The sequence below is a fragment of the Syngnathus floridae genome, chromosome 5, assembly GCF_059516105.1.
Source record: "Syngnathus floridae isolate MCC-2025c chromosome 5, RoL_Sflo_1.0, whole genome shotgun sequence".
NCBI classification, from domain to species: domain Eukaryota; kingdom Metazoa; phylum Chordata; class Actinopteri; order Syngnathiformes; family Syngnathidae; genus Syngnathus; species Syngnathus floridae.
The window spans coordinates 2,660,969-2,686,103 of record NC_142417.1 but is presented as its reverse complement, the minus strand read 5'-3'; the positions used below and the strand labels follow the sequence as shown (position 1 = coordinate 2,686,103).

At 42.9% G+C, this 25,135-nt stretch overlaps 1 protein-coding gene across 2 annotated transcripts in view; it reads right to left on the bottom strand.

Moving 5' to 3' along the window:
- Positions 1-23,571, bottom strand: part of LOC148397408 (sperm-tail PG-rich repeat-containing protein 2-like) — a 47,452-nt gene extending 23,881 nt beyond the window's left edge. The window contains exons 1-14 of one of the 2 annotated variants that reach the window (XM_088376464.1): positions 23,332-23,571; positions 23,055-23,171; positions 22,882-22,985; positions 22,612-22,761; positions 21,971-22,144; positions 20,601-20,710; positions 20,399-20,510; positions 18,030-18,128; positions 14,961-15,120; positions 13,802-13,965; positions 13,330-13,422; positions 5,398-5,560; positions 4,553-4,657; positions 1,651-1,807 (exon numbers count right to left, since the gene is read on the bottom strand). In XM_088376464.1, the coding sequence (XP_088232590.1) occupies positions 1,656-1,807; positions 4,553-4,657; positions 5,398-5,560; positions 13,330-13,422; positions 13,802-13,965; positions 14,961-15,120; positions 18,030-18,128; positions 20,399-20,510; positions 20,601-20,710; positions 21,971-22,144; positions 22,612-22,761; positions 22,882-22,985; positions 23,055-23,171; positions 23,332-23,377 (1,749 nt within the window). In that variant the 5' untranslated portion in view covers positions 23,378-23,571 and the 3' untranslated portion in view covers positions 1,651-1,655. Of the gene's footprint in view, positions 1-608; positions 1,844-4,552; positions 4,658-5,397; positions 5,561-13,329; positions 13,423-13,801; positions 13,966-14,960; positions 15,121-18,029; positions 18,129-20,398; positions 20,511-20,600; positions 20,711-21,970; positions 22,145-22,611; positions 22,762-22,881; positions 22,986-23,054; positions 23,172-23,331 lie in introns of those variants that run through there. The other variant, XM_088376463.1, reaches the window with a different exon arrangement.
- Between the last annotated feature and the right edge of the window lie 1,564 nt (positions 23,572-25,135).

Sequence of the window (25,135 nt, the reverse complement as noted above, 5' to 3'; positions counted from 1 at the left end):
TTTATTTATTTATTTATTTATCTTGCTTTGGAATAAAAAGGGAAAACAACATTTTTATTGGACAGTGACATCATAAAAGTGTGTCTGTATTGCTTTGTCCCCTAGTAAAGTCAAGCTCATTTGCATACAGAATCATCTTCCCTAAGTGGCTACTCCAGCAGCTGTCTGGCGTTTGTTAACCAATAAAAAAAAAAAAAAAAAAAAAAAAACCTGATTAACCTCCATTTTACAGTTATCAAGAGATCTATTGAGGGGAGGGCGTCGAGCTGATTAGATTAAATAATGCCCCTGCCTCGGAGACAGAGCCCTTTAGCAAATGAGGCCATAAAAAGAAGCCTTTTGGATTCCCGACAACAATGAAATCCGGGCGTCGGGATGACACACCGTACGTCTTTGAGCCCGCACGAGACGTCGCTTAGTGGCCCGTTGACGCGGCAGTGCACCCGTTTGAACATCCGTCACTTTTTTTACGGGCCCCACTCTGTTTGCATATTTTCCCAACCAATAAACAACATGAGTGATGTGCAGCGTAATGCGCCGTAATGGAGATTTATACAATCGGTCGGTGGTGCGGGAGACGGTCCGGGAATCAGGTGGGGCTGGGTCCGTGTGATTTATTTCCTTTAATTAGATCGCTGATGTAAAACAGCTCACAGGGATAAAGAAAAAGAAAGGTAAAGACGACTCTCAGGGGAGGCGTAAATACTAGCCGACTGTGCTCATCTTCCTCTGCTTGTACACAAGCTTGCATTTATTTACAATACCTTTGCAGTGATTCGCAAACATACATAGCACTAGCGGTATGCGGTCTCCCTCTAGTGGCGAGGGAAAGAATCACTGCACATGTACAGTTCGGTTGTATTTAACTTTAAGTTCAAATCAAAGTGCGTCGGTGTACAAAGTATGTTCCAAAGTTTAATGTTTGACTTCAGTAGGTAGGACCCTTTTGAAAAATCTGCATCTCGCCTTCCTCATTATTTAGCCAATAATTTGAACCTGGAGCCGACAACTTCAACTGCCATTATTTCCCGGGGGTAAGTAAGAATTTTGTAACGCTTGAAGTGTCAATTAAAAGGCCACGTTGTGAACCTTCTGAGTTATGAGTCGTCCACGCAACTTTGGTCAGCAGAAATCTACATAATGAACGACACTGTGATTTATGTCCAATCGGCAAATAAGGCTTTGGACCTTTAGGGGTTCTAATTGCTTTTTTTTCCCCCCACCCTTGAATTGTCTCTTGAGTTACTTGTCATTAAATAAACCATGACATGATCCCTCAGGAGCTGCTCGAAGCCTATAAAAGCAATATGTTAGAAAACCACCTTGCAGCTTTTAGATTAGATGTTTAACATTCGAGTCATTTGGTTGAAACAATTTTCCTCAAGATAAGCTGCGCAAACGGACATATTCAAAGTTAATAACGAGATTTCCTAAACCGCTTCCTGCAATCATGGGGGAAAATAGCATGTTTTTCTTTAAGCAGAAACTAAGAGCATTACAAATGTGCAGACAAATTTATGATACATTCAAGGTAATCAATGAAACATGATCAGTTACATAGTCAAACGTTTACGAACAACGCACAATGAATTAGTTTGCATATTTTTGTTTTTGCTACATGTGAAATGTTAAACGGTGTGTGTAGCCTACCCCGCTTAAGACATACTGCTGGCGGCGACGACGGTATGGCGAGGAACAGCATGGACGGCTTTTTGCTCCGGCAGAGGATGGGCAGCTAGGCGAGAGGATTGTTGAGGGTGGCGTTGAAGGTTCTCTTCAACACTGTGTTCATCATGCCCGGACTCAGCTGGACACAAACGTGACCGATTTTGAGTCACATTGGCTGTCAGGTGGATAAAAATGAAAAATAAAATTATAAAAGTGTTCGCTAATAACCACAAAAAGAACCGTATAAGTATAGGATTCATGACAAAGAGCAATTTTTGTTTGTCCGCTCAGAGTCAAGTGAGCTCCAGCTACTCCTCGCACTCTAGAAAATGGACGAATGTATCAAGAACTGACGAATCTCCCACCCACCCAGGAAGTGCCTGACAAACCACTTCCTGTGAGCTATCAAAACCGTCACGCCTTATCCTCCCGCTTCCGTGACCTCCCGGTGATCGTGCACATCATCAGCATGCCGGAAAGGTGCTATCTGGGATTTAGGCACAAGAGGCCAGAGCACTCAGATCTCCCTCTTGATCCTGATGGGAAAAGGGTAGCGGGTTCAACTCCCGGTCACCCTCGAAGGGGGTGCGCTGGAGGCGGATGGTTAAGAGCCCCTTTGGAAGTGACGACACCATCGGCATGGCAATGATGAGGAAGATTATGGGATGTTTGGCTGGGTCAGAGAGGGGAGAAGGAAAAAGGGGCTCTACGCGGGGAATGGTGTTAGTGGGTCAGAACACAGTCGTGCTCACCAGTCTTTCCCACGACACGCACACGCACGTGTAGTACGAGACACGGCAGCTACGTGAGCTAATATAATCAGCGCAATAAATGCCTATATTATTGTTATTAACATCGCCCGCACAATGTTGGAAAACACCGATTGGGTTTTCGGCATGCGTGTTGCATGCGCTCTTGCGAATCAAGCTGTCTCCGGTAAGAAGAGCGGATTACGCTACAAACTCTATCTGGATCTGGCCGTCCATAATCGCTTCACGTGCGAGCTTTTGCGGCTTCGCTTACTCAACACAAGAAGTATTTCTCACTAAAGGCAACTCTTTCACTCCAGTTTAGTATATGGCGTTTAGCTCTCTAAAAGCTGCCATTCCGTGTAGTCATTAGGTGACACGGTACGTGGCACCAATACAGAATAGGGTCATCTTGTCCATTTGTGATTTCAAAGGAAGGTAACAGAGCTGAAAAAGCGGCAGTGGGAAAGAGAATGTCGGAAAGGCAACATTGAGAAGCTATTAATATGTCACACCAGCGGCTTGCCTTCACTCGCTTCTGTGTAAAAGGTAAAAAGATCAAATATTTACATGTTCTAAGCTTACGGTCACCTTTTGGGCTTTTGTCTGGCTTGTAGAGTTTGGTACCGGTAGAGGATTAGTGGTGAGACGAATATCTTTTGCCTGCCTGCTTAGATATGATCTACCATTAAGAGGTCCATGACATTCGCGCATCACTAAAAGTGTAACACGAGCGAGGTAACCTGGCCTGAAGAATCTGGCAGTGGGAATCGTTAAAAAAGTCAGTCGACAGGTGTCGTACCTGGGAGCCAGCGCGGAAAAGTTGGCGGATAGCCAACATCGAAACCACCTTTTCTAGAAACACACCGTCCGTCCTTTCATTTAAACTTGCTTGTGCTCGTTTTGCACTGAAGTACGAGGCACACGAGCACGCAAGCTGTTAAATGAAGCCCGACCAATAAGAGTGATGTTATACGTGGGGAAAGGTAATCAAGCCTACCCGCCAGAAGTAGGCGACTCACGTGGCGCGCCGGCGCCCCTAAATGAGCTCCATCAGCGAGCTAATGCAGCTCAAGAAGGCAGCGATAGCACATTACAGCCACTTTCATAGACGAGCGCACACGAGCAAGCGTTGATGCTAATGCCCGAATAGGTACGATCCCCCCCGCACTGCCATCTGCTCGCCAACCACCTCTTTCAGCTCTGCTCCTTCTTCCTCCCACCTTTACACATCCATCCCTCGCGCCGCTCTCATCTTTGCCCGTGCCGAAAGAAAGGCCCGCGGAGTCGAAACGTAGCCGCAGTCACGAGGCTAATTACTGAGTGGTGGGCTTCGGCACGCCTGTCGCACGAGGGGTGAGGAAAAGGCGGCTGAAGTTAAATTGAGACAGCGTGTCTTTACTCCAAAACACAATCTCGTGATATCTAGAGCGGGATAATCGGGTCATATTGGAGCGTTTGTCTTTCCTACGCAACCAAAGTTAGCAAAGGCTCGCTTGTAGCGTGCCGCTAATTAGCAAGTATTCTGTGATTAAGGGCTATGTGAATCGGAGCCAATAATCGTAAATGACGAGACATGAAAAAATACGTGACATGACACTGAAGACAACATAAAGAGCAAATAGAAGACATCAGTGACACAATCCGATGCAATGTAAAAGGAAGAAGCTTGCAAAAGTCAATTACGACATGTGGTCACAGCGAAGCAAACGCATGTCAGCAATGATATTCGGAGACTTTTTGAGAGTTTATTCCGACGGTTTTTACACAGAGGCTTGGGGGTGGTGCGAATTGAGAGCTGTGTGATAACGCCAACGTATTAGCATACACGTGTCTTTGATGTTGACTGCTCAAAGTCAGCGAGGACCGCAAGCAACAAGCGCTCTCGCGGCCACCCGGGCTGTTTGTCACCCAAAGTTGTTACTTCCGTTAGAACCCAAAAAATAAGGCCTCAATAGATTTCATTCACGTTTCATTCCAAACTTGAAAGTGCGCCATCCTTATTTTTTTTTCCCCAAAATTTTGATTAATTCCTTGCAAGGGTATATTTGATAGAGCTTAAAATTAAAGGCTTCTGAGCTGAGACACATCCAGTACACGTACAGTATTTGAATGTGATGTATGACCTGGTTTACCTGGTAAGCGGCAGGTCTTGGTGGTCTCTTTGAAGCGCTCTTCTCTGGAGGCCATTAGAGACATTGGAGGCGAGGATCTCACACTTGGGTTATACTCTCCTGGACCTAGTCAAGCAAAAATGGCTCTTTTTTTTTTTTGTCTGTCTTAAGATTGTATACATAACAGTGCCGTTTGACAACACATTCTGACTTCAAAAACACACCATGAGAATTTTCTAATTTTGCCAACATATGGCATCCTGAAGGGACTTTATGTTTTTATAGTTAGCTTCCTTTAGAATGATGAATATAATGTTCCCTAATGGTCCATACACCGTGGGACCTATTCATATATGCAAATTCAGTAATGGAGAAAATGATTGCGCATGTGTGCGCGACTAAGCACATTTCAAAGTGTGAGTGTGTGTGCGTGCATGTGTGCGTGCGTGAGTGTCTATACTGTATATGTGTGCGCGTGTAGGAAACAGCACAGCAAACAGTGCAAATCTATTTATATGCAAATGGGAATTTGGTTAAACGGTTGGAGGTGCCTCATGGGTTGAGTCCCATGGTGAAATGGGCCAAGTCATAAATTATCCAACTAAGTCGGGAATCTATTCATTTTGAAACAACATTTTCTTCATTGAGACTGTAATTGAAGTCAATATTAGCTCGGAGGCCCGCCGAGATGGCGAGCTAATTGGAGAGTGAAGGGCGGTACTCTCACTGTACTCCCGCTTTTACTAGATCAGAGATTTTTCACCGCTGATCCATGAAAGCGTCGCAAGCGGTCGCCGGTCCTGTCGCTAGCTAGTGCCAAAATGCATCAGTGTGGAAAATGGTTGGACGGACAGACAGATAGATACCTGGTCCAGTATGCACATTGCATAGAAAGGAATTTGTATGGCGCGGTGCCGCTGACCGGAAGCTGCTTTGTCGTCTTCTGGCTTCTTGACTCAGAGTTGCAACGTGTCCACTCGACCCATTCGGTGTCTTGTTGATGTTGTATGCATTGGGTGGAGGAGAATCCTGAGGGTAAAGAGTGTCTCATTAACTCTTTTTCCTGTAAATTATGTCATATTTGGTTTGACATTCTGTTATTAAAACAACGGAACTGCTTTCCGGTGCCGGTAGCAAAAAAAAAAAAAACAGAACAGAACAACAGAACACGTTGGCAATAATACAAACATAGAAGAGGGATTGAAATTCTACTGTCAGCACTGGATCAAAGGCGTCTGCTACAGCCAAATCTGAAAAGTAAACAAGTAGCTGTAGCATCCATTGATAAATCGAGAAACTAAGAGACGATGGTTCAGTACTTCTGTCCCATAAAAAACAGCTTAAATTATAAGCACCAATTCACAGTTTGAGGCATGCGTCCATGCCATGTTCTGCACCTCCTCTGTCTTCATCCATCCATCCATCCATCCATCCATCCATCCATCCATCCATCCATCCATCCATCCATCCATCCATCCAGCCGCAAAGATGCAGACTTTAGTTTTAGACTAGTCATATGGATTACAAGCAATGCTAACCAAAACAGAAGCACTAAAGCACGCAAAAAAGTCTCCGAGTAAATGTATGTCTCGGGAAATGCGGTAAACAAGTTTGCTGAATCAGCGGGAAGTGGCGATAATTGGTGCGGATATGAAAGACTGGAAATAAAATACACCAAAAAAAAAAAAAAATGAAAATGAAATATACAGAAAACTATGTTTTTGAGGTTATAAAATAATCTGAATAAAAAACTTAAGTATTTAGAATTAAATTGACAAAGCAAAAAAAATAAATAAATAAAATTTTGTTGAAGAAAAAATACACAAAGAAAAATTTTTAAAAACCACAGGTAACAGAACACCTTTGGTAATAAATAAAAACGAAAATAATGGCTTATAATAATAATAATAATGATAATAATAATACTAATAAATATGTGTTTATTATTTGTTTCCCTATTTTCAGTTTGAGTCTCCATCGCAGGCCATCTGCTTACTGGAGCACAAAGACAGACTTGTTGGACCATTAGCCAACATATGGCAACACGCTACGTGCTAGCAGAGACAAAGACTTATTTGTAGGCTCATCTTCGCGCTTTCTCTTCACAGAGAGACGAGTGCTACATTCCTAAAAATAACACTGGTAATTGTCACCCAATCATCCCATCTTTAACTCTATTGCGCTTGAATTATTTGAAATGAACAAAATAATGACAAGTGAATGGGTGTCACCTAAGAGAACCCGGCTAGCTTCAGGTGAAGAAGAATCGGTCTTGTCGTGTAAATAATTGATGGTGAGGGCCCAATATAGCCACACCATCCGTTTCCACTTAACATCGCAAAGCTGTCATTTAGCTCTTCTTCCTCGCTGCTCTTCAATCTTTAATCATCTCTAACCGGGGCTGTGATTCCACTTTTCATTTATGGACACAGTGGGAGGATGAGGAGAGAAGCACCAGAATGTAAAAACACAATGGAGCATGCACAAAGAAAGCAAAAGAACAAAACACATTTTTTTCTCCAGATTAGAAGAAGAATATAGCGCAGTACGTATACCATGAGGAGTTAAACGGTCTTGTTTTCTAGCTAAAAATTGCATCGCTTCCTTTGATTTTGAGGGAACCGTGACGGTTGCTACCTGAGCAGCATTTTCTGCTCAATTCATACTTGACAAACGCAACACTAATCAGCATACTATTGTGAGCGCGTAGAACATAGAGTATTGTTGTCAAGAAGATTTGTGACTTGATTTCCCCTTTATTGTAATGACCATAATACCATGCCACAAGCATCTGTTCATTTGCATGCTCGCCCTTTCAAAGATTTTGAATCTTCACCGATGAAGTCAGCAAAGCACTCGACAATTACTTGTCAGCCATTAAAATAATGAGGACCATTCCGCCAATAACACTCCGCTTGTTTGTTTGTTGGCTTATTCGAAAAAGAAAGACGCGCGCGGCATTTAGTTCAACCAACAGTGAATATTTTCACCCCCCTCCCTTGCCAACCTTATTCCGGAATAGCCTCTAATGCGCTACGCCAGCACAGTTGGTGTCTCATCATGAAGCTGATAAGCATCTGCAAAATAAAAGCTTTTACTAGCTGAGGTACGGTGAGTGTCATAAGACCTTAATGAGGTTGTAGACGCGCATTTAAATGCCATGTACGAGTGACAGAACATAACGGCTCCGTTTGCGTCCTATTCGCTTCATAAGTAGCACTTTAGTCGGGACCATCATTGCGATGCGGTGCAGTTGTCCAAGCACACTAATATTGCCTGTCGTTAGATTTTGCAGTAAGCAATCAAGTGGCTGTAAAAAGCGAATCCACCTCCAAGTAACGTGAGCTTGGAAGGTGTTCAAGAGCAAGTCTCCCCGTGATGAATGCGCTCTGTAATGAAGTAAGCTGTCGGTAAGCCTTGGCAGCCACGGCGTCCTGTACAAACAGCGACAACCACAGCTGGAACACAAGCGCCCTCTTCCCCGCCCAGACCCGCCAAGTCCACAGGGCCCACTTGAGGAAACGAGCAGCTCGCCGTTTTCATTTTACATCTTCATTAATCTCGCCTCTCCCTCTTGACGGTCTGTGTGGCTGCTTAGCTCCCAAAATCGTCAACCTGCTCCTGCTCAACATCTGTCTGTATCCAAACACGCAGCTGCTGTATCCAAATGTGCACACCTGTCTAGACGGGCGGGGTGCTGGCATGCGAGGGATCTACGACTCAAACATCTGCCGGACACAGCTGGACTGAACACGAGTTTGGATGAGCGTGATGAATGAACAAATGAAGAAAATGTTATAATTGTCGCAAGTGATGATTTGAGATTCAAGTGCGTTTGAGCTCCAAAGGCGGTCATGGGGCAAACTAAACAGCACCGTCCTAGATTCAAATCAGAGCACCTAGCCTATGAGTGTCAAATTCATTTTCGTCACAGGCCGCAACAAAGGGATAGTGTCCTTCGGTGGACCATCATGACTGTCAACCCAAATAAATGTATCTAGCGCCTCATATTATATTCAGTACAAGCTTGAAAACAAACTGATGAATAACTGGTTTTCCAATCGGAGACTCGTACAAACTGTTTAAAAGGACGTTTTTTTTTAAAAGTGAAAACGATTCGCAATGTTTGTTCGATGAGCAATTTGTCTTTGCGGGCCACATAAAATGACGCGGCGGGCCCTTTCTGGCCCCCGCGCCTTGACTTTGACACTTGCGGCCCAGCCGCTTTCAAGGTTGCAACATTCTCCGACACATAGAAAGTGACAGCCTTTACGGGTAAAAACGGCACGGTAATAACTGAATCTCATTCCGCACGGAAGATGAGAATCAGCGTTGCCATGGCGACAGGCCGGAGGCTTAAGGTAAGCAATCATTAGGACGCACGGCGGCGGCTTCATTTAGCTTAGCACACAAGAGGTGGATGATTGCGGACACGTGGACACAACTACGACTGATTCAAACTCACGCAGCGTTTTGCCAACACCTTCTATTTTTGTTTCTCCACTCTGCTTGTTTTTATAACAGGCAGCCAGCGGGAAACTAACAATGAGCAGCACTTCTTGGCTTGAGGAGATTTTCTCACTTAGAGAGTGTCCACACATCATAAAGCCTCAAAATGCACAACACACAACTTCACCATCTGTGCAGCAATAAAACTTACCAACTTCTTTTGTGGGAAAACTCAACTTTCTGCCGATTCTCATTATTAGCGCTATTTCATTCTATGGCTGCATGCCATTCATTTTAAAGCTATAAATACAGATATTGTAAATTAAATATGCTATACGATATGTTATGGACCAAATTGTTATATTTATGCCGACAACATATAGTGACCGGCAGATCAAGTAAATGCTCTTCCATCAAATGGCACATTATTAAACTGCGCATTCACTTTGTGTGACCTTTATGTTTTTCTAATGTAAAATATTTGGCTGAATAAAGGTTGCGCATTAGGAGGTTGGTATCTATTAGCAAGGAAAGAACGTACGTCGGAAATTTACATTCAAAGTGACATTGTCCCTTGTTTCCATACGGTGTTTACGTTCTTAATACTTGCGTGATGTTTTTTTATTTTGTTTTTGTTTTTTTTACCAGGAGCAACACTTGACTGGAACAAATCTCATAATGCCACCAACAGACACGCACATCAACACGGCCATATTTCATCCGTCGGCCGCACGTAAACGCGACGATGCCAAGCAGCAATATTAATAACAGTCATGTGTCGCCAGCACTTTCCACTTTATCAGCAATAATATCATTTATGATGACAACGACACTCTGCGCTTACTCAGTGTAACTGGCGGGATATTAAAAGATGGATTTCATTATTATTATTATTACATGTGTCACTCACGCACACACCATGACTCATACAGCACCGATGGTGGGGAAATAATAAGAAAAATGAAGAGTGGGAGAACTTGACAGTTCAACAATTACAGTACAGCCAAACTTTAAGATGTGATGTGATGTCAGTTTAAATTTGACGAGGAAGCAACACTTCAGTGAAGCCTCAGTTTTGCTCGTAGTTATATAGATTGTACTCAACTTTAGATTCCACAGTAAAAAAAAAAATGAATATCCAGTGAATAGAAAGGGCAGAATCTTGCTAATAGTCCAAGTTGTCTCAGTGAAGTATACAAAGACGGGGGGGAGTCCCCTTCATAAAGGTCACATACGTTATAAAAAGCAATTTGTCCGGCGTGACGCTGCTCACAGACACGAATCAGTCACACGGGGTCCGACGAGGCGAGAGCACCTCATTAATGTCAGGGACGTGTGCTTCATTAAAAAGCCGGGGGAAGAAAAAAAAAAAACGGCCGGTGCAATATTGCTCTCTGAAAAGTACATTATGGAGAGTCGAACAGAAAGACAGATGTCATAAAAAGAAATCAAATCAGAGCAAAAAGCAAGACTGATGACAAGGACAGAGTATATGAAATGTGGCGGAACATAAATAAAATCAAGTCCAGCAAGGAAGAAAAAGAAGGCGACTGACACCACAGGGCAAGAGACGTATGTTTGTCACTTATTGACATTCTTTTCATTGCATTTTTATGACACGCGGCGCTACTGGCAACTGCGGCCTCTATTTGTGGCAGACCAGGGACCAAATGGACTTATAGATTCACAATGGATTTTACTGTCAGGTGTCAAAGTAATGATGATGCCCCGGGTACTGCAGAAGATTCACAAACACACACACACACACACACACACACACGCTCCAAGTGTGGCCACACATAGAGTGCATGAACTATGAACTCACGCAAGTTCAAGGATTTCAACCCAGAACCTCTCACGTGTGGAGTAGCTGCGCTAACAACTATTATTAAAACCAATTTTTTATTCATTTATTTATTTATTTTACATTCTCTGGACTGTCATGAACGGCCAAGTGACAATCGCGCGCAAGGACATTAGCGTACATCTTGCTAGCATACCCCTCACCCCGGATGTTATTAAAAAAATTCAAATCCTTATGCTAAACCTTCGGAAGCAAAGTTACAAAGTTATGTCACTTGTCTCATGGCAAGAAGCTACCCGCTCAAAACTTCTCTTGAATTCATAATTTGAACAAGATGTTTAACTAACTCTATGAAGCCTAGCAAGGCATACTGTAGCATCAGTCGCTTTCAAAGGGCGAGTAATTTTACTTTTATTTTCCAGCAGGTTTATGATTTCATTGTCGAATAAAAGATTTGCCGACTCTTATTGTTCCTTTTGAGAGCATTTGAAATCAGAACAAAGTTGGCCCAGTGCCCGCTACTGTATTACCCAATTGAATTTCTGTCTCTCCAATCAAATTGGGTGTCAACAATTTTGCTATCCGGCTATTGTCCTCGCCGGTGAGCCGGCCTGCCTCTCAGTTGCGGTCCGCGCCGACCGCCATTCATCTGTGCGTAAGTGGCGGCAGAATGAAATTGACAGCAATGAAGAAGCAGAAGAAAGGCAAGCGGGGTAAAAAAAAAAAAAAAAAAAAAAAAAAACGACAAAAGAGCCAGTGAAAGCTTGTGTGCGCTGTTGCTCGGGGGGACAGTGCAATGTGTCACTAATCTATAGAAGGCAGAACCCATGCCACAGCGCCTCAGGGGAGAACATCGGTCCAAATTAAATTCTTCACTCGCTGTCTCCGGGCGCTGCCTGCGGGTGTATCCCACGACCTCGTTGGAGAAGAGGCCATTATGAGGTGGAGAGAGAGCGAGAGAGCGAGAGAGAGAGAGAGAGAGAGAGAGAGAGAGAGAGAGAGAGAGAGAGAGAGAGAGAGAGAGAGAGTGGATGGAGGCAGGTAAAAAAGAGCATTGATGTCAGAGAAGAAAATAAGCGGGGATGTTTGATATTCCTTTTTTTTTTTTCAAGCCGATACCAAGTGCTTGAGTAGTCACCGATACCAAGCAGCAATACCACTAGTACTTTTGATGCATGAAATATCCCCCGAAAAACAATAACACATCATTTTAAAGAAAGGCCTTTGCACTTCTGTTTGCTATTATGCTTTTGATTTGTATTCTGCAAATTAATCTGACAATGACTGTGGATTAAAAATAGCGGATTTGGAAGATAAAACACTATGCAAATTATTACGAGTGCTGGAATAAAGCAAACAAAAGATGCTGCGAAATGAAGGAGCAGCTATCAAAGAGGAAATATTAAAGTGAGACTGATAACAGGTGTGCATTGGCCATGTGCAGACGTCTTGCTTCAGTCAACGTGACAGAGAGCAGCTTACGTACTCGCCGTTGCCGTCACTTCGAACATGAAGCTTCTCGTCGCACATGAAACAGATGACAAGAGACGGGGAGAGTGGGAGACGGTGCCTTCATCCTTCCTTCCGTGCCTTCATGCGTCGTCCTATGCCTGTCTACGCCGCCGCTTCCGGAATATGGCTCCCCTTTTAATATCGGTCCCTGCGGGGCCGGTGTGGGCGTCGCTGCGGAGACGGCCTTGGCTACGGCGCGGCATGCGGCTAACGACTGCAGCTACCGTGTCCCCGGGCCGGTTTTCATTAAGTGCTCATCAACGAGGCTCTGTGTGAAGCCGAGGCACGTGGCCACTCAGGTACACGAGCTCTGGTGTCGATGTTTATGTCAATCGAGCAAGCATTTTAGTGTTTGGGTTTTTGGTTTTCTTTTACACTGTTTGCTTCAATTTATTTTGTACCAGAGAAGGCCTTTAGCGCATCCGCCCACATCAACCTGGACGCTCCTTCGCCTGCAAGCGCTGCAAATTAGACTCGCAAAACATAAAAAAAGATGGAGTTGCTGTTTGTACGAGATACTTTTATACATTTAGTCACATGGGGTAAAAAAAAAAAAAAAAAAAAAAAGGATCGGGAGACATGGCCCGACAGGACGACTTTCTGTGAGATATTGTGCTGTGTTTTTCTGAAATACATGATAAAATCTTAAATGTAAGCAAGGATGGCCAACACTGGGTTACCTACCAATTTTGCCTTTCTTGACGATGTTAAAAAAAAAAAAAATGAGAGAGAATGAATCAGACAGTCAACTTCAAATGTATTTGAAGGAGAACAAAGGCAGGATGTTCTTGGAAGGAAACTAATAAGGGGTATAGAAAAAGCAGCAAAAGAACTAATTAAGTAAAAGACAGTAGGCAGTCGAAGATAAAAGTTGCGGGGAAAACAGGATCCTTGGCATCATTGTAGCAGCGGGTCAGATAATACTGCTGCTATGTCCCACTTATTAAAGTCTGAAAATTGGCGCTTCCTTCTTTTAAGGCCTTTTTCCTTAAGTAAGGAGCTTTAAATGGAGCGTGACAAAAGAGAGACTTACTTTGGCCACAACTGAGGATGCCAGGCGCTGTGTGGCTGATCTGAATGCGGCCGTGTGCTGCTTTATGTAAAGCTCCTCTGGACGCTTTTCCACCTGATACAACATAAACAGTATTTAGTGTCAATAATGTTTGTTTTTTGATCATTTGCTTTTCTTTTATGCTTAAAATATGAAACTTCTGATAAAGTGTTCAAGAAGTGAATTTCTGTAGCTCCGGTTACAACGACACCACACCAATGCCATTCATTAGCCCCCCTGTGGTGTTCTCCGTTATGTGTTAGCATTAAGCTAGCGGTGAAGGTATATGTTTGTTTGCAATAGCGTACACAATGTGTAATTCTCTCTGTTTTACTGTATGTCTAGTTTGACAGTAAAGTTCAACTGGGAAAGTGTCAGTAATCATCCTGAAACCTCATTTTTAAAGAGTTGTATTTTGAGGCGCCCCCTGAGTCACAAATCAGCACCACCGTACCTGGTCATCTCCTGGGCTGGGTCCTTGGACGGACTCCTTGTTGAGGAAAAAGATGCTGCGTTTAGCAGTGGAGCCAAAGCCTCCTTTCTTGGCTCGCTCTGAAAGTGCCCGCTTCAAACTCTCCTGGGCCAAACCCAAGTCTAGGACATTGTGCGAGCCAGGACCTGGACACAATTGATCTGGAAATGTCACTTGTTTTGCCAACATATACAGGACACATGTAACACAGCAAAGACTGCTTAATATACTTTACAATCGAGTCCAACACAGTGAATAGATTCAATGTTGTTAGGGGAACACTCTCTTAAGTTGAAATTGTATGTGTGAAATACTTTTATATGCAAATTGAAACAACCAAGTCAATCTGGAGTAATTGCATAAGTGTGTTTTTCAAGCAAGTTGGATTTTAAAAGTTCAAAATCAAGTTGCTTCTACGTTGACCTAGAATACAAATGGCTTTCTTAAATAGTCCACGAACATTGATGGACCAGCCAGGTAGTGCTATCGTCGGACTTTCAGTGTTTGTGAGCTGTCCAATTTGTCTGTGCGGTTTCCATCACACTTTTCCAATTTGCCATCACGCACACAAATCCAAAGAAAAAAACACTTTAGTTTAAATTCATAGTTTGAGATGCAGTTTTTCAGGGGACCTGTAAATCCACAAAAAAAAAAAAAAAAAAAACATCCAGGAGGTAACCCAAAGGGGGCTGTGAGCAAAAGATGCCAAACAGTCCTGTATTAATTTTGTTTGTGTTTTAGAGTTGGCTTTTAGATAGCACTCCGCCCACACACTCCAAAAGAACTTTTGTGGCTTCATCAACTTCTCCCCAAATGTGTTTGATTATTTATGCAAATACGGAGGCAATTTGGCAACACTAATGCATTTGCATACAACTAGCAAACACAATATTGCCAATGAACACAATTGAGCATGTATTTGTCACAAATAAAAATAAATAAAATCTGTAACTGGGATGGAGACTGACCCGAAGGTGTGACTTTAAATGAAACGCAATGCAAAAACAAAAATGGACCGTTTGTATTCAAACACACGCGTTTATAGATTGCCTGTCCACTCATCGAGTCGGAAATTAAACGGGTAAATCTGGTTAGCTGGGCTAGCACTTCTCATTTGACAACGCAATGGTCACGTACTAACCTGGTGTGGAACCTCCGTTGCGGTTAGGCGGGAAACGCTCGGCGGTGACACCAAACGGGCTTTTGCGCACGCCCGTCGCCCCGTAAGCCGTTTGGATGGCGCAGCGGGGGTCATTATAGGCACCCACAGGGGGCGACTCTTGCTTGGCAGGCTTGAACCTCTAATGTACAAAGGAGAGAGAGGCGTCAGGTCCCGACAGCACACACCAAGGTCCACTTTAATACTCGTTTATCGCGCTAACATTTCATGTCTAAAAACTCTTTACAATGACTCCCTCGCTACCCGAGATGCTAATGCGCTTTATCCGGGCACACATTTTGACAATAAATCACAATCCGAGACCTTGCTTCTTGTTACACGCAACACATAATGCCTGAACTCCACCGGGCCCCAAAATAAGCGCAGCTCTGGTGCCAGAGGAGGTTTTTTTTCTTTTTTTTTTTCCTTCTTAGGCAAAAGCTATTTTAGCACCGCTCAAGTTGGGCTTGTCAAGCTGGGCTCGATAGACCTTTCATCAGAGTTTCCCCGTGTCAGCCGCTGCGACGCTAAGTCAGCCTCTGCGGCACTTATAGCGCGCAGAGGCTCCAGGGTTCAGCACAAGCGTTGAAAAACATTGGGAAAATGCAGCTGGATTTTACATGAATCATTTTCATGCTGCGTAGTAGGGAATTCTTTACCTCCTAAGGGGCTCTATTATTGAAAATTGACTGTTTAATGTCTTGTATAAAAATAGTTGGGGCTGCCTGTCCACCCATCAAGCGTGAAATTAAACAACTATGTCTGAGCGAGCTCTTCTGGACTGACGCCACTCGAAGCTACGTAACAGCGAAGATGCTCCATAACCTGCGCTAACAAACAAGGCCAAACTTGGAGCCAAAACCGCATGCAGAGATTTTTCTTTCTATCTTTCTTCACTTTCTTCTACTTCAAAATCTTCATTTGTGAATCGACAAGACCACCTTCTCCACCTAGCGTAGCGTCGCCATTTCTGGACTGATTCAAACGCCAAAACAAAAGCCAGTCAGTTCATTGGGAACAGACGAGCTAATATTTGATATCTTCCAAGCGCACTGGAAGACAGAAAAGGAATTTTTGCCTCGAATAACCGTGTTGTCACATGACATGCTGTTTGAAGGCCGCTACATTCAACGCGCGTTCCACATGCAAGGAGGCCCATCTGTCATGCTCACGCTGTGCCTTTGCTCTTTTTTCCAAGTTTTCCTCTCCCCAAAACTGACTCCCAACTGAGCTTTGTTAGCACTTTACTGAAGCTCATTTGAATTCCGTTGTCAAGCTTGTTCTCTTCCAATCTACACACACACCACAAAATTTAGAGCATGCACCCCACATGTGGTTATTGTCCAAATGATATTGCGGCAAAATTGTCGAGAGTCTACAGTTGAGGCGACAACTGGGCAGTTTCCCGCTGTTCTTCTTATCCTCTCATCCCTCCCTCAATACCTCCTTATCTCATTTCCTCGCTATCCCTCCACAGGAGAACACGCAGAGAGTCACACCGAGATGAACATCTAAGAAAACTGTCGCCGTAGGTTCTGACGCCCCCCCCACACACACACACACACACACACACACACTTGCACACAACATGTGGTCAGGGAAATTAGGTCAAAAACTCTGCCTTGCATTGAGCCACGTTTGTGCTTTTGCTTAGTGATGCAAAGAGTAAAATCTTGATGACTACCCCTTGCGGTATTTGATACATCAAAACAAAATCGGCCAGGACGTTGTGATAGATGGCCCCAAAAAATGAAAACGGGAAATTTCACGGTGGCGGAAATTGAGGTTATCACGTCAGAGATGGAAGCGAGGAGAAGAAGACTTTTTTTTTTTTTTTTAAAGCGTTCTCATTGACGTGGCGTGGACAAATAAACAAGATTGTCTATCACATAAGGCTGTAAATGTACAGATCCGCAGTCGGAACTCAGCTCAGCTGAAAAAAAAAAGTGCTTCGATATCAAGACGGTTGCAAAGAAATAGACATCTGACCGGAGAAAAAAGAAAAACTGAGGGGGAGGACAAGGACTACCTTATCTCATTTCACAGGATGCGCAATGTGCTGCTTGCAACCAACAAGTGTAGACAAGTGTTTTATTTCGCTTACATGCTCATATTTTCTATCTTACAAAGTGTTGAATTAGGCAACTAAAATGTTGGCGGGAGCCACAATTTGTAACCAGTGCTACAAAGGATTATGCACAAAGGGCTGTTTTAACAAAATACGTGCTCTTAAATTATTTCTTTTTTGATCAAACATTTTCCGGTTTGAAGTGAAAAACAACAACGTAAACGCACGGCTCGTTTGCGTAAAAAATTGCCATTAAAAGACGACACAAAAATGCTGAACAAGAAACCAACATGAGTGCAAGAACACCAAAAAAAAAAACCCAACTGTTTTTACATTATTGAGGTACACATCAAAATCGTGTTACACTCCCCGCGCCACCATTTAAACCTGGTGTTAACCAGTCTAAAATTGAATCTAATTTTTCTCACATTCATCTCTCAGATTATATCCAGAAAATATTTTCCGTGTTGGCACTATGTGGAGTAATGTCCCTAAATGCATCTAAACGGTTTGTAATTTGCTTATCGGGGCAGGTGGAATCAATAGTTTGTTGTCATCCTACGGGCACAATGAAGCCTTAGTGTGTGTCATAGTACTGAAATTGTCTCCGTCAAATACAAACTGAAAAAGTGGAATGTATGGTGACACTTTCTGACTTTGCATCCCTCATTTATGTGTTTGACTTTCTTCTCCTGCTCCTCAATGGCTCTTCCTGCATCTTCCTTGATTATTGCAGATTTGTTTTTACCTTCCTGCGCTTGAGCTCAGTTTGACATTTAAGCATTTCTGTGGGTATTACTGACTTATCTTATAAGTTGTTCGCAGTTATGATTGAGCTCTATGAAATCTTGAGTAGCCACAAGTAAGCGCGAGACAAGGTGAGAATATGAGCCGTTATGTGAATTGGACATTGCTGCGTGGACTCAACGGTCAATATTGTAAAAGTAGCGACGTGGAAGCGGGGTGCGGTGTTTGCATCGTACCTCAGTCTGAGAGAGAAAGGAGGCGGTGGCCTGCTGCTTTTTGTCCGTGAGCCTCTCAAACTGTCCTCTGATGTCATAGTGGCCAGGACCAGGTATGCCCTGCGCAAAGACAAATTGACATTTTTTTATAGCCAATGATACTCCATTAGAAGGTGTAAGCAAAAAAGATTGAAAATGTATCATTGCCCATGTGTCAAGGACATGTATTTTATATTTTTAAAATTTGATGGCACAGCACCAAAAAACCCGAAATTATCACAATGTCATCTCATGTGTCTTTATCATGTGTTCTGTTTTAAGGTGTCCACACAATTTTGGCCAAATCGCTAAAACTGGTTTCACATGCAATTTTTTTTTTTTTTTTTTTTTTTAGCAGGGAGCACTACTGAGCAACATTTGAAGGGGTCGTGGTACATACATTTTCACCAGGATTTTCATGCTTGCAAAAATTTGGTGTGTTTTTCAGCAGGTCATTCAACTCTAGTGTATCTCACAGAACCTTGCTTTTGTCATTAAAAAAAAAAAAAAAAATGTTTTTATGACAAGTACTCCATTTTTGCACAAATCTTGGGCAAGATCAATTTTTTTTCAAGACTTGATTCTGCGTGTGCATGTTCGCCATGAACAAGTTTGTTATTGTCTGAATACAATACTTCCTGCGTCGATGAGGAAAAAGCCATTTGTAGCCCCACACTCACACAGGGCAGGAGACGTTTGTTTTGATAGCTTTTTGGGCAACACCTTTCGTTGCCCGCACTTTTACAACTGACAAAAATCCAGTGACTGCGTACGCACCCCGCGGCCTTAGGCAAGACGAGAAAATGGTTATTTAGGGAAGTGTGCGAAAACAACACGGTGTGTGGTAAAGTAGAAAATATATTCCCGGAAGCCAACTCAACTCGGAGGCTTATTTTTAACAGAGAGAGTGACAATGTGAAGTTGGCGAGTGAATTTAAAGACAATGTCTGCTGACAGCTGCATGAAGTCATGCACCTTGGCTTGTGTGTCATTAAGCGTGTTGAATTGAGGTGTGTATTTGCGCATCGAAAAGCAGAGTGGTGCATTGACGTACAAGTTTGATTTATTCTGTGACGACGCTCCTAATTCAAAACTTGCAAGTGTTGTACTCAGTGTCACCAATTCCTTTTTCATATATAACATTTAACACAATGACAACAAAAGCGGCTGTCCGAGATATGATTTAATGAGTTACAGTGGGACAGCAAAGGTAAAAAGGTGTTTCGTCCTGCCCACCGTGACTAATGACCCATCTGCTTGACATGTGATGATGTAACACAATTGTGTGCGGTGACCTCCTAATGATGATGGATGGAAGCACAAGTGTCACGGTGGGGGAGGCCCAAATACAACATGGTACAAGGTAGCGTGCAACTCTGGGGCAAAGTCTGAAAGTCACAGATAATGCTACTAATGTTGAAACGTGCTCAATTATTTTCTTATGTTCTTAAAAGGAAAGTGTAAGCACAGAGGAAGAAGTGTATACGTAGTGTTTGACAGAATGAAGATGTTTCACTCCCTTGTGCGCACACACGTCAAGTGAAATGCAGCATCCTTTCTTCATTGTCAGGAGTGAGCAGGGGGCCTCAGCCCACTGTGGTTCACACACAGGTGAGTAACTCTTCCACAACATCAACAGTGTGTTTTTAAAGTGGAGTTTAAATACGACACTGTACTGCCCCCTAAGGGCGCACAAGTGCGTTGACATCTGAGTGAGGAAAAAAAAAATCCAGTTTTATTCACTCGACTCAATACTCAAATTATGGGGAAATAGGCAAATGTAACCTGTGACCAACGAGCATATCTGCATATCCAGTAAGGATACATTGCTAACAATTATTTTGCCATAATAGCCATGGTGTGATGACGTTTGTTCCATGTAACTGGAGTACATATCATAATTGGGAAAAAAAAAAAAATTACAAAGGTTAATTGTGGGCATTATTATTTTGTCATAGTGGCCTCACAAGAATTTGATCATTTATCACTTTAGTCATTTCAATTCAATATGTGTAATCTTAAAATACAGCCATGTTTTTGTGCCAAAAACAAGACACTTTAAATTGTTGTTATTATAGTTATTATTATCAATTATTTTAGGAGGGTGACAATATTTCTGTTTGTCTGTTTGCTCGTTAACTAGCAGACCTCTTGCTTGTTTACTTTTTGTGCTGTTTACTTGTATGTATACTGTGTCTTGTCAACGTGGGATAGTGGGAAACGTAATTTCAATCTCTTTGTGTGTCTTGACATGTGAAGAAATTGACAATAAAGCAGACTTTGACTTTCAAGCAGATTGTAGCCGCTCCGAACAAATCATGTCATGTAACTGTCATCACAGATGTAATTACCTTCTTGTTCTCCTGCTGGGGCAGCAGTTGGTGGTATCGAGGAATGACGAGCTCCGCCTTGACCCTCTGCTCTTTTCTCATGTTCACGTTTTCATAGTGCGTTTCGGGAACACTGACGTGTATTTTGGAGAAAGAAGAATGCACATACTTAAAGCCAAGTAAAGAAATATGTATTGAGTGTAGAGAGACAAGTAATGCTTACGTCTCAGGGTAGTAGTGGCCTGGCCCTGGCACTTTGTCCTTCGTCGCCTGGCTTCTCCTGGCTGTCATTTTGCCAAAGTGAATGCCTTTGTACTTATGAATCTTCTCAGCCTGGAGACCAAAAGACAAACAAATAAATGCATTGCAAGACTGTGGTGAGAGTAAAAGAATGACAGTAGGGGAAAACTATAACCACAAGGTGGATGGAGGAACCCAAAAAATAGAATGCATATTCTATATATTAATATTAATATATATAGTAATTAATATATATGAATATAAATTAAAAATAATAATTTTGTGTTATCTGCGTTGCCTTGTAAAGTTGAAGGTGAATGAGGAGTGAAGATGAGTAAAATGTCACGCAATATGTCAGTCATCTTCCTCCCTTGGAGGTTATTTCATGGTCTCCACTCTTCTGCCTCAGCTTCACACTTAAAGATTTAAGACCCCCCCCCCCAAAAAAAAAGAAATTACTCAATCGTTGAGGGGTACATTCCCTCAAAATAATAATAATAATTTAGTGATGCTAATGCTAATTTGATTTCTGCTTGCTTCATACATTTGTAAATCTGACTCTAATCTGCGTCACTTCAACTGTGAAGCTCAAAGCACCTCTCTGTATGCGTGGTACTCCCTGCAATTGAGGAACCAAACATTGTCGGACATTAGTGTTGCAAATAGAATAACAGTGAAGTTGACTCGCTCAAGCATTCATCTATATCAACTTTGATTCATGATTCCAACTCAAAAGCGAAAGCTCCGGCAACGCGTGGAAAGAGAAAAAAAAACATGGCTAACAAAAGTTAGCAATCAAACATTTCAACTTCTGCCGTCTCTTTTGATACGTTTTCCGTGACCTGGCTGTTCGGCCCTGTTCACTCAGACACATCCTTGGAAGAGCAAGAAGAAGAAATGCTAAGTCTTGCTCAAAGGGGAAAAACTCCACGGGGTGCCTGTCTCCTGCAGATGATGGGCCAGGCAAATAACTGGGACACGACGTCTGTTGGTGGAAACACATGACGGACTTGTAAAGCAATGCTGAGAAATCTTTGTCATAGCAGACGCCTGCAACGGCGAGCAGCCACAACTTGGACAAAGACTCAATGTCGCTGTGAGCTCGCACTGGTCATTAGCAGATGACTTCATTTTGTGTGCGTGCCTGAGTTGTTGACTATGGATATGTGACTGCAGGAATCACGATGAATTGCACCGCTTCTTTACTGCACACATGTAGAATGGATGAGCGTCGGGGCAGCGTGGCTTCTGAAGTAGAGCTGCGTTCATTCGTCAGGGAAATGGATTTGGAGATAATAGTGTGGGCTGTGGTGCATGCTGCAATCGACGATACAAAAGTATCGGGACACTTACAAGCAAAGGGTTGTAGTAGGCCGGGCCCAGGCTCGTGTCTCTGTCCGGAGGCTCTTGTTTACGGAGCAAGCCCAGGGCGTCCTCCTCGTAGCCACAGGACTCACCCCGGGAGGGAATGGATGGCACAACGTACTGGCTAGCGACCCAATGCTGCAAACTTTTAGCAGGATGCGCCTGCAAAGGCATATTAAGTTACCTTGTGTGTTTTTTGTTTTTTATGAATTTGAGAAAATGCATTTCAGACTTTACAATTGGGTTTTTTTTTTTTTTTCCCTCAATCAACTTTGGAACATACCTGTCACATATAGAAAGTGAGAATGAAATTTGGATGCTTTTGATGGCAAGTGCTTTATCCCCATTGAAACAGGGGAATATTAAATAAATGATAAATGGTAAGTGGACTGCACTTATATAGTGCTTTATCTACTCTGTAAGCCACAAAGGTAAAATTGCACAATTAAATTGTGTTTTTTAACTGAATTTGACAAAATAAGGCATTATTTCTCAGAGGTTATTGAGTTGTCTTAAATTGATTTCAAAATCTGTATTTAAGTAAATATCCTTTCCAAAAAAAGAAAACTCCCTATTAAAAACAACTACATTTACAGCATAATTTCAAATGTTGACATTTCTCAGCTTACCTGTCTTTTGCCATGGGTCCTCATCTGGTTGTGGCTGGTGGTAGCTGACGGCGCAAGAACATCATAGGCCCCGGGGCCCGGACCCTCAAACGTCGGTTCCTCAAAGCGCTTGGAGCGGCTCTGCAGACTGCAACCACCGTGGACATTTTGCTAAAAGCATAAAATAAAATTGTTCAATTAAAAACATCACAAAATCGCATCTGCAGATTAGTAAGAGAACATGCCACACCTACTGTAGTAGCTACAAACTACACGAGAAGTTCAAATTACCTTTACAGGTGGAGTGTCATAGTGCCCGGGTCCTGGTACTATTAGACTGGAATCATTGATCAATGGTAGTCTGCTCGCCAAGGACAAAAACGGAGCATAGGCATCTATACAAAGAGTATTTCAAGAAGGTATTTAATAAAGATTTAAAATTGTGTTTCGATGTTCAAACCTACCAGACACCGGGTCGTATCTTCTTGAATTGAAGTTGTCAGATCCAGGACCTACTGTGACCGAGGTCTCACTTTTTGGCAGGAAGGCAACTCTTGGAGCGCTCCCGTACATGTTTAAACCTTCACGACAAACACATGAATAAACTTCATTTGAGAACTTAATGCGGTCTGCCACCCTGCGGTCTGTCAACACCGGTCGTTTCTAAGATACACCCGTCAACCCTATTGTAATCCTTAAACCTTGTCGTACGGCGGGTCACAATTGTGGTACAGTGCGTACGGTAGTTTTCCTTGCGAAAATAAGATGCCGACATGGCAGGACTCATTCAGCCACGTCTTTATTTTTCTCTCTCCCAACTCAACTCCCGTTTCCTCCGTTTTCCTTTTCTTTTTCCCGCCGGCCGGCCGTCACATCGAGGGTAGAGGAGCAATTCACAAAAATGAACGTAACTCAGAAAACGTAAATATACACATCAGTACAGCCTGTTAGAAAATAATGATCATGACAAATACATATATATCATCCCAAAATTAAATGTTACACTATCAAGCACTCTGGCCTAACTTCCGTCATTAGGACACCAAGCCGTGCCATGTGTAATCACAGTCTAATATTTCAGGTTCATTTAAATTGCATTTCTTGTCCAATTCTACCATCTAGTGGTACGATAGTAAAAGGCCAGACAATGTGAGTTTCCATATGGGGACGATTTGGGGCCGGGGGTGCACATTTATTCACAACGCCCCACCAGCTCACGCCGAAAAACACTCCTCGCTTGAGCCAGTGTTGAAGGATATGTCCATCCTGCCTTCATTTGTAAGCTCTTTGTGTCTTTATCATCATGTGCCTATAGTCTGCAGAATCAAAAGCTTTATTAAAAAAAATTATGGAGGTACCACAGTGAGCATGAAAATAAAAGATGTATTTTATGTTGGGTCAGTTTGGTTTGGTGTTCAAAAAGTGCATGCATGAAATGACTTCTTTTCAAAGTCTAAGTCTGCTTTATTGTCACACAGAGATCGAAATTGTGTTTCCTACTATCCCACGGTGACAAGATATATATATATATATATGGTACCTGTGGTCATTGGAGCACTAGGGGCAGTAACCCCCAAACTGGAGGAGTGGCTGAAACAGATCCCAGGAAAAACATCTGACATCTCAGTCCAGAAAAGTGCAGTACTAGGAACAGCAAAGATACTGCGTAGAACCCTCAAGCTCCCAGGCCTCTGGTAGAGGACCCGAGCTTGAAGGGAAAAAGAGACCACCCACGGGGGGTGAGGAAAAAGTTATATATATATGTGTGTGTGTGTGTGTGTGGGTGTGTGTGTGGGTGTGTGGGTGTGTGTGGGTGTCCACGGACAACAAAACATTCAAGTAAACAATAAAAAAAAGTTAAAACAAGGACTTTTTACACTAGTGTGGTGGAATTTTGAGAAACTGTCAAAGTGAATGCTTCATTTGCGCAATACGACATGTGGCGCATCACCGGCCATCTTGTGTGGGCTTTGCATGTTTTCCCCGTCGCTGCGTGGATTTCCTCCCATGTTCCCATGTTCCACGCATGATAGGCGGAATGACCGCTCCGGTTTTTTGTTTTTGTTTTTTGTTTTTTTGATTTATTATTGGTGACGGGCTACCCGCGACCCTCGTGAGGATAAGTACGTCAGGACAATGGATGGATTTAATTACGTTAATGGCAATATCAAAATTTTTGTTACAAAGCAATATACAATCATTTTTCAATATTGATACAAAGAGCAATTCAAAATGCACGCAAAACCAGCTCAGTGGCCTAGTAGTAGAGCGTCCGCCCTGAGACTGGAAGGTTGTGGGTTAAAAACCCGGCCGGGTCATACCAAAGACTATAAAAATGGGACCCATTGCCTCCCTGCTTGGCACTCAGCATGAAGGGTTGGAATTGGGGGGTTAGATCACCAAATGATTCCCGAGTGAGGCAGCGCTGCTTCTCACTGCTCCCCTCTCCCCCAGGGGATGGATCAAAATCACATGGGGATGGGTTAAATGCAGAGGACAAATTTCACCACACCCAGATGTGTGTGTGACGATGGTCATTGGGACT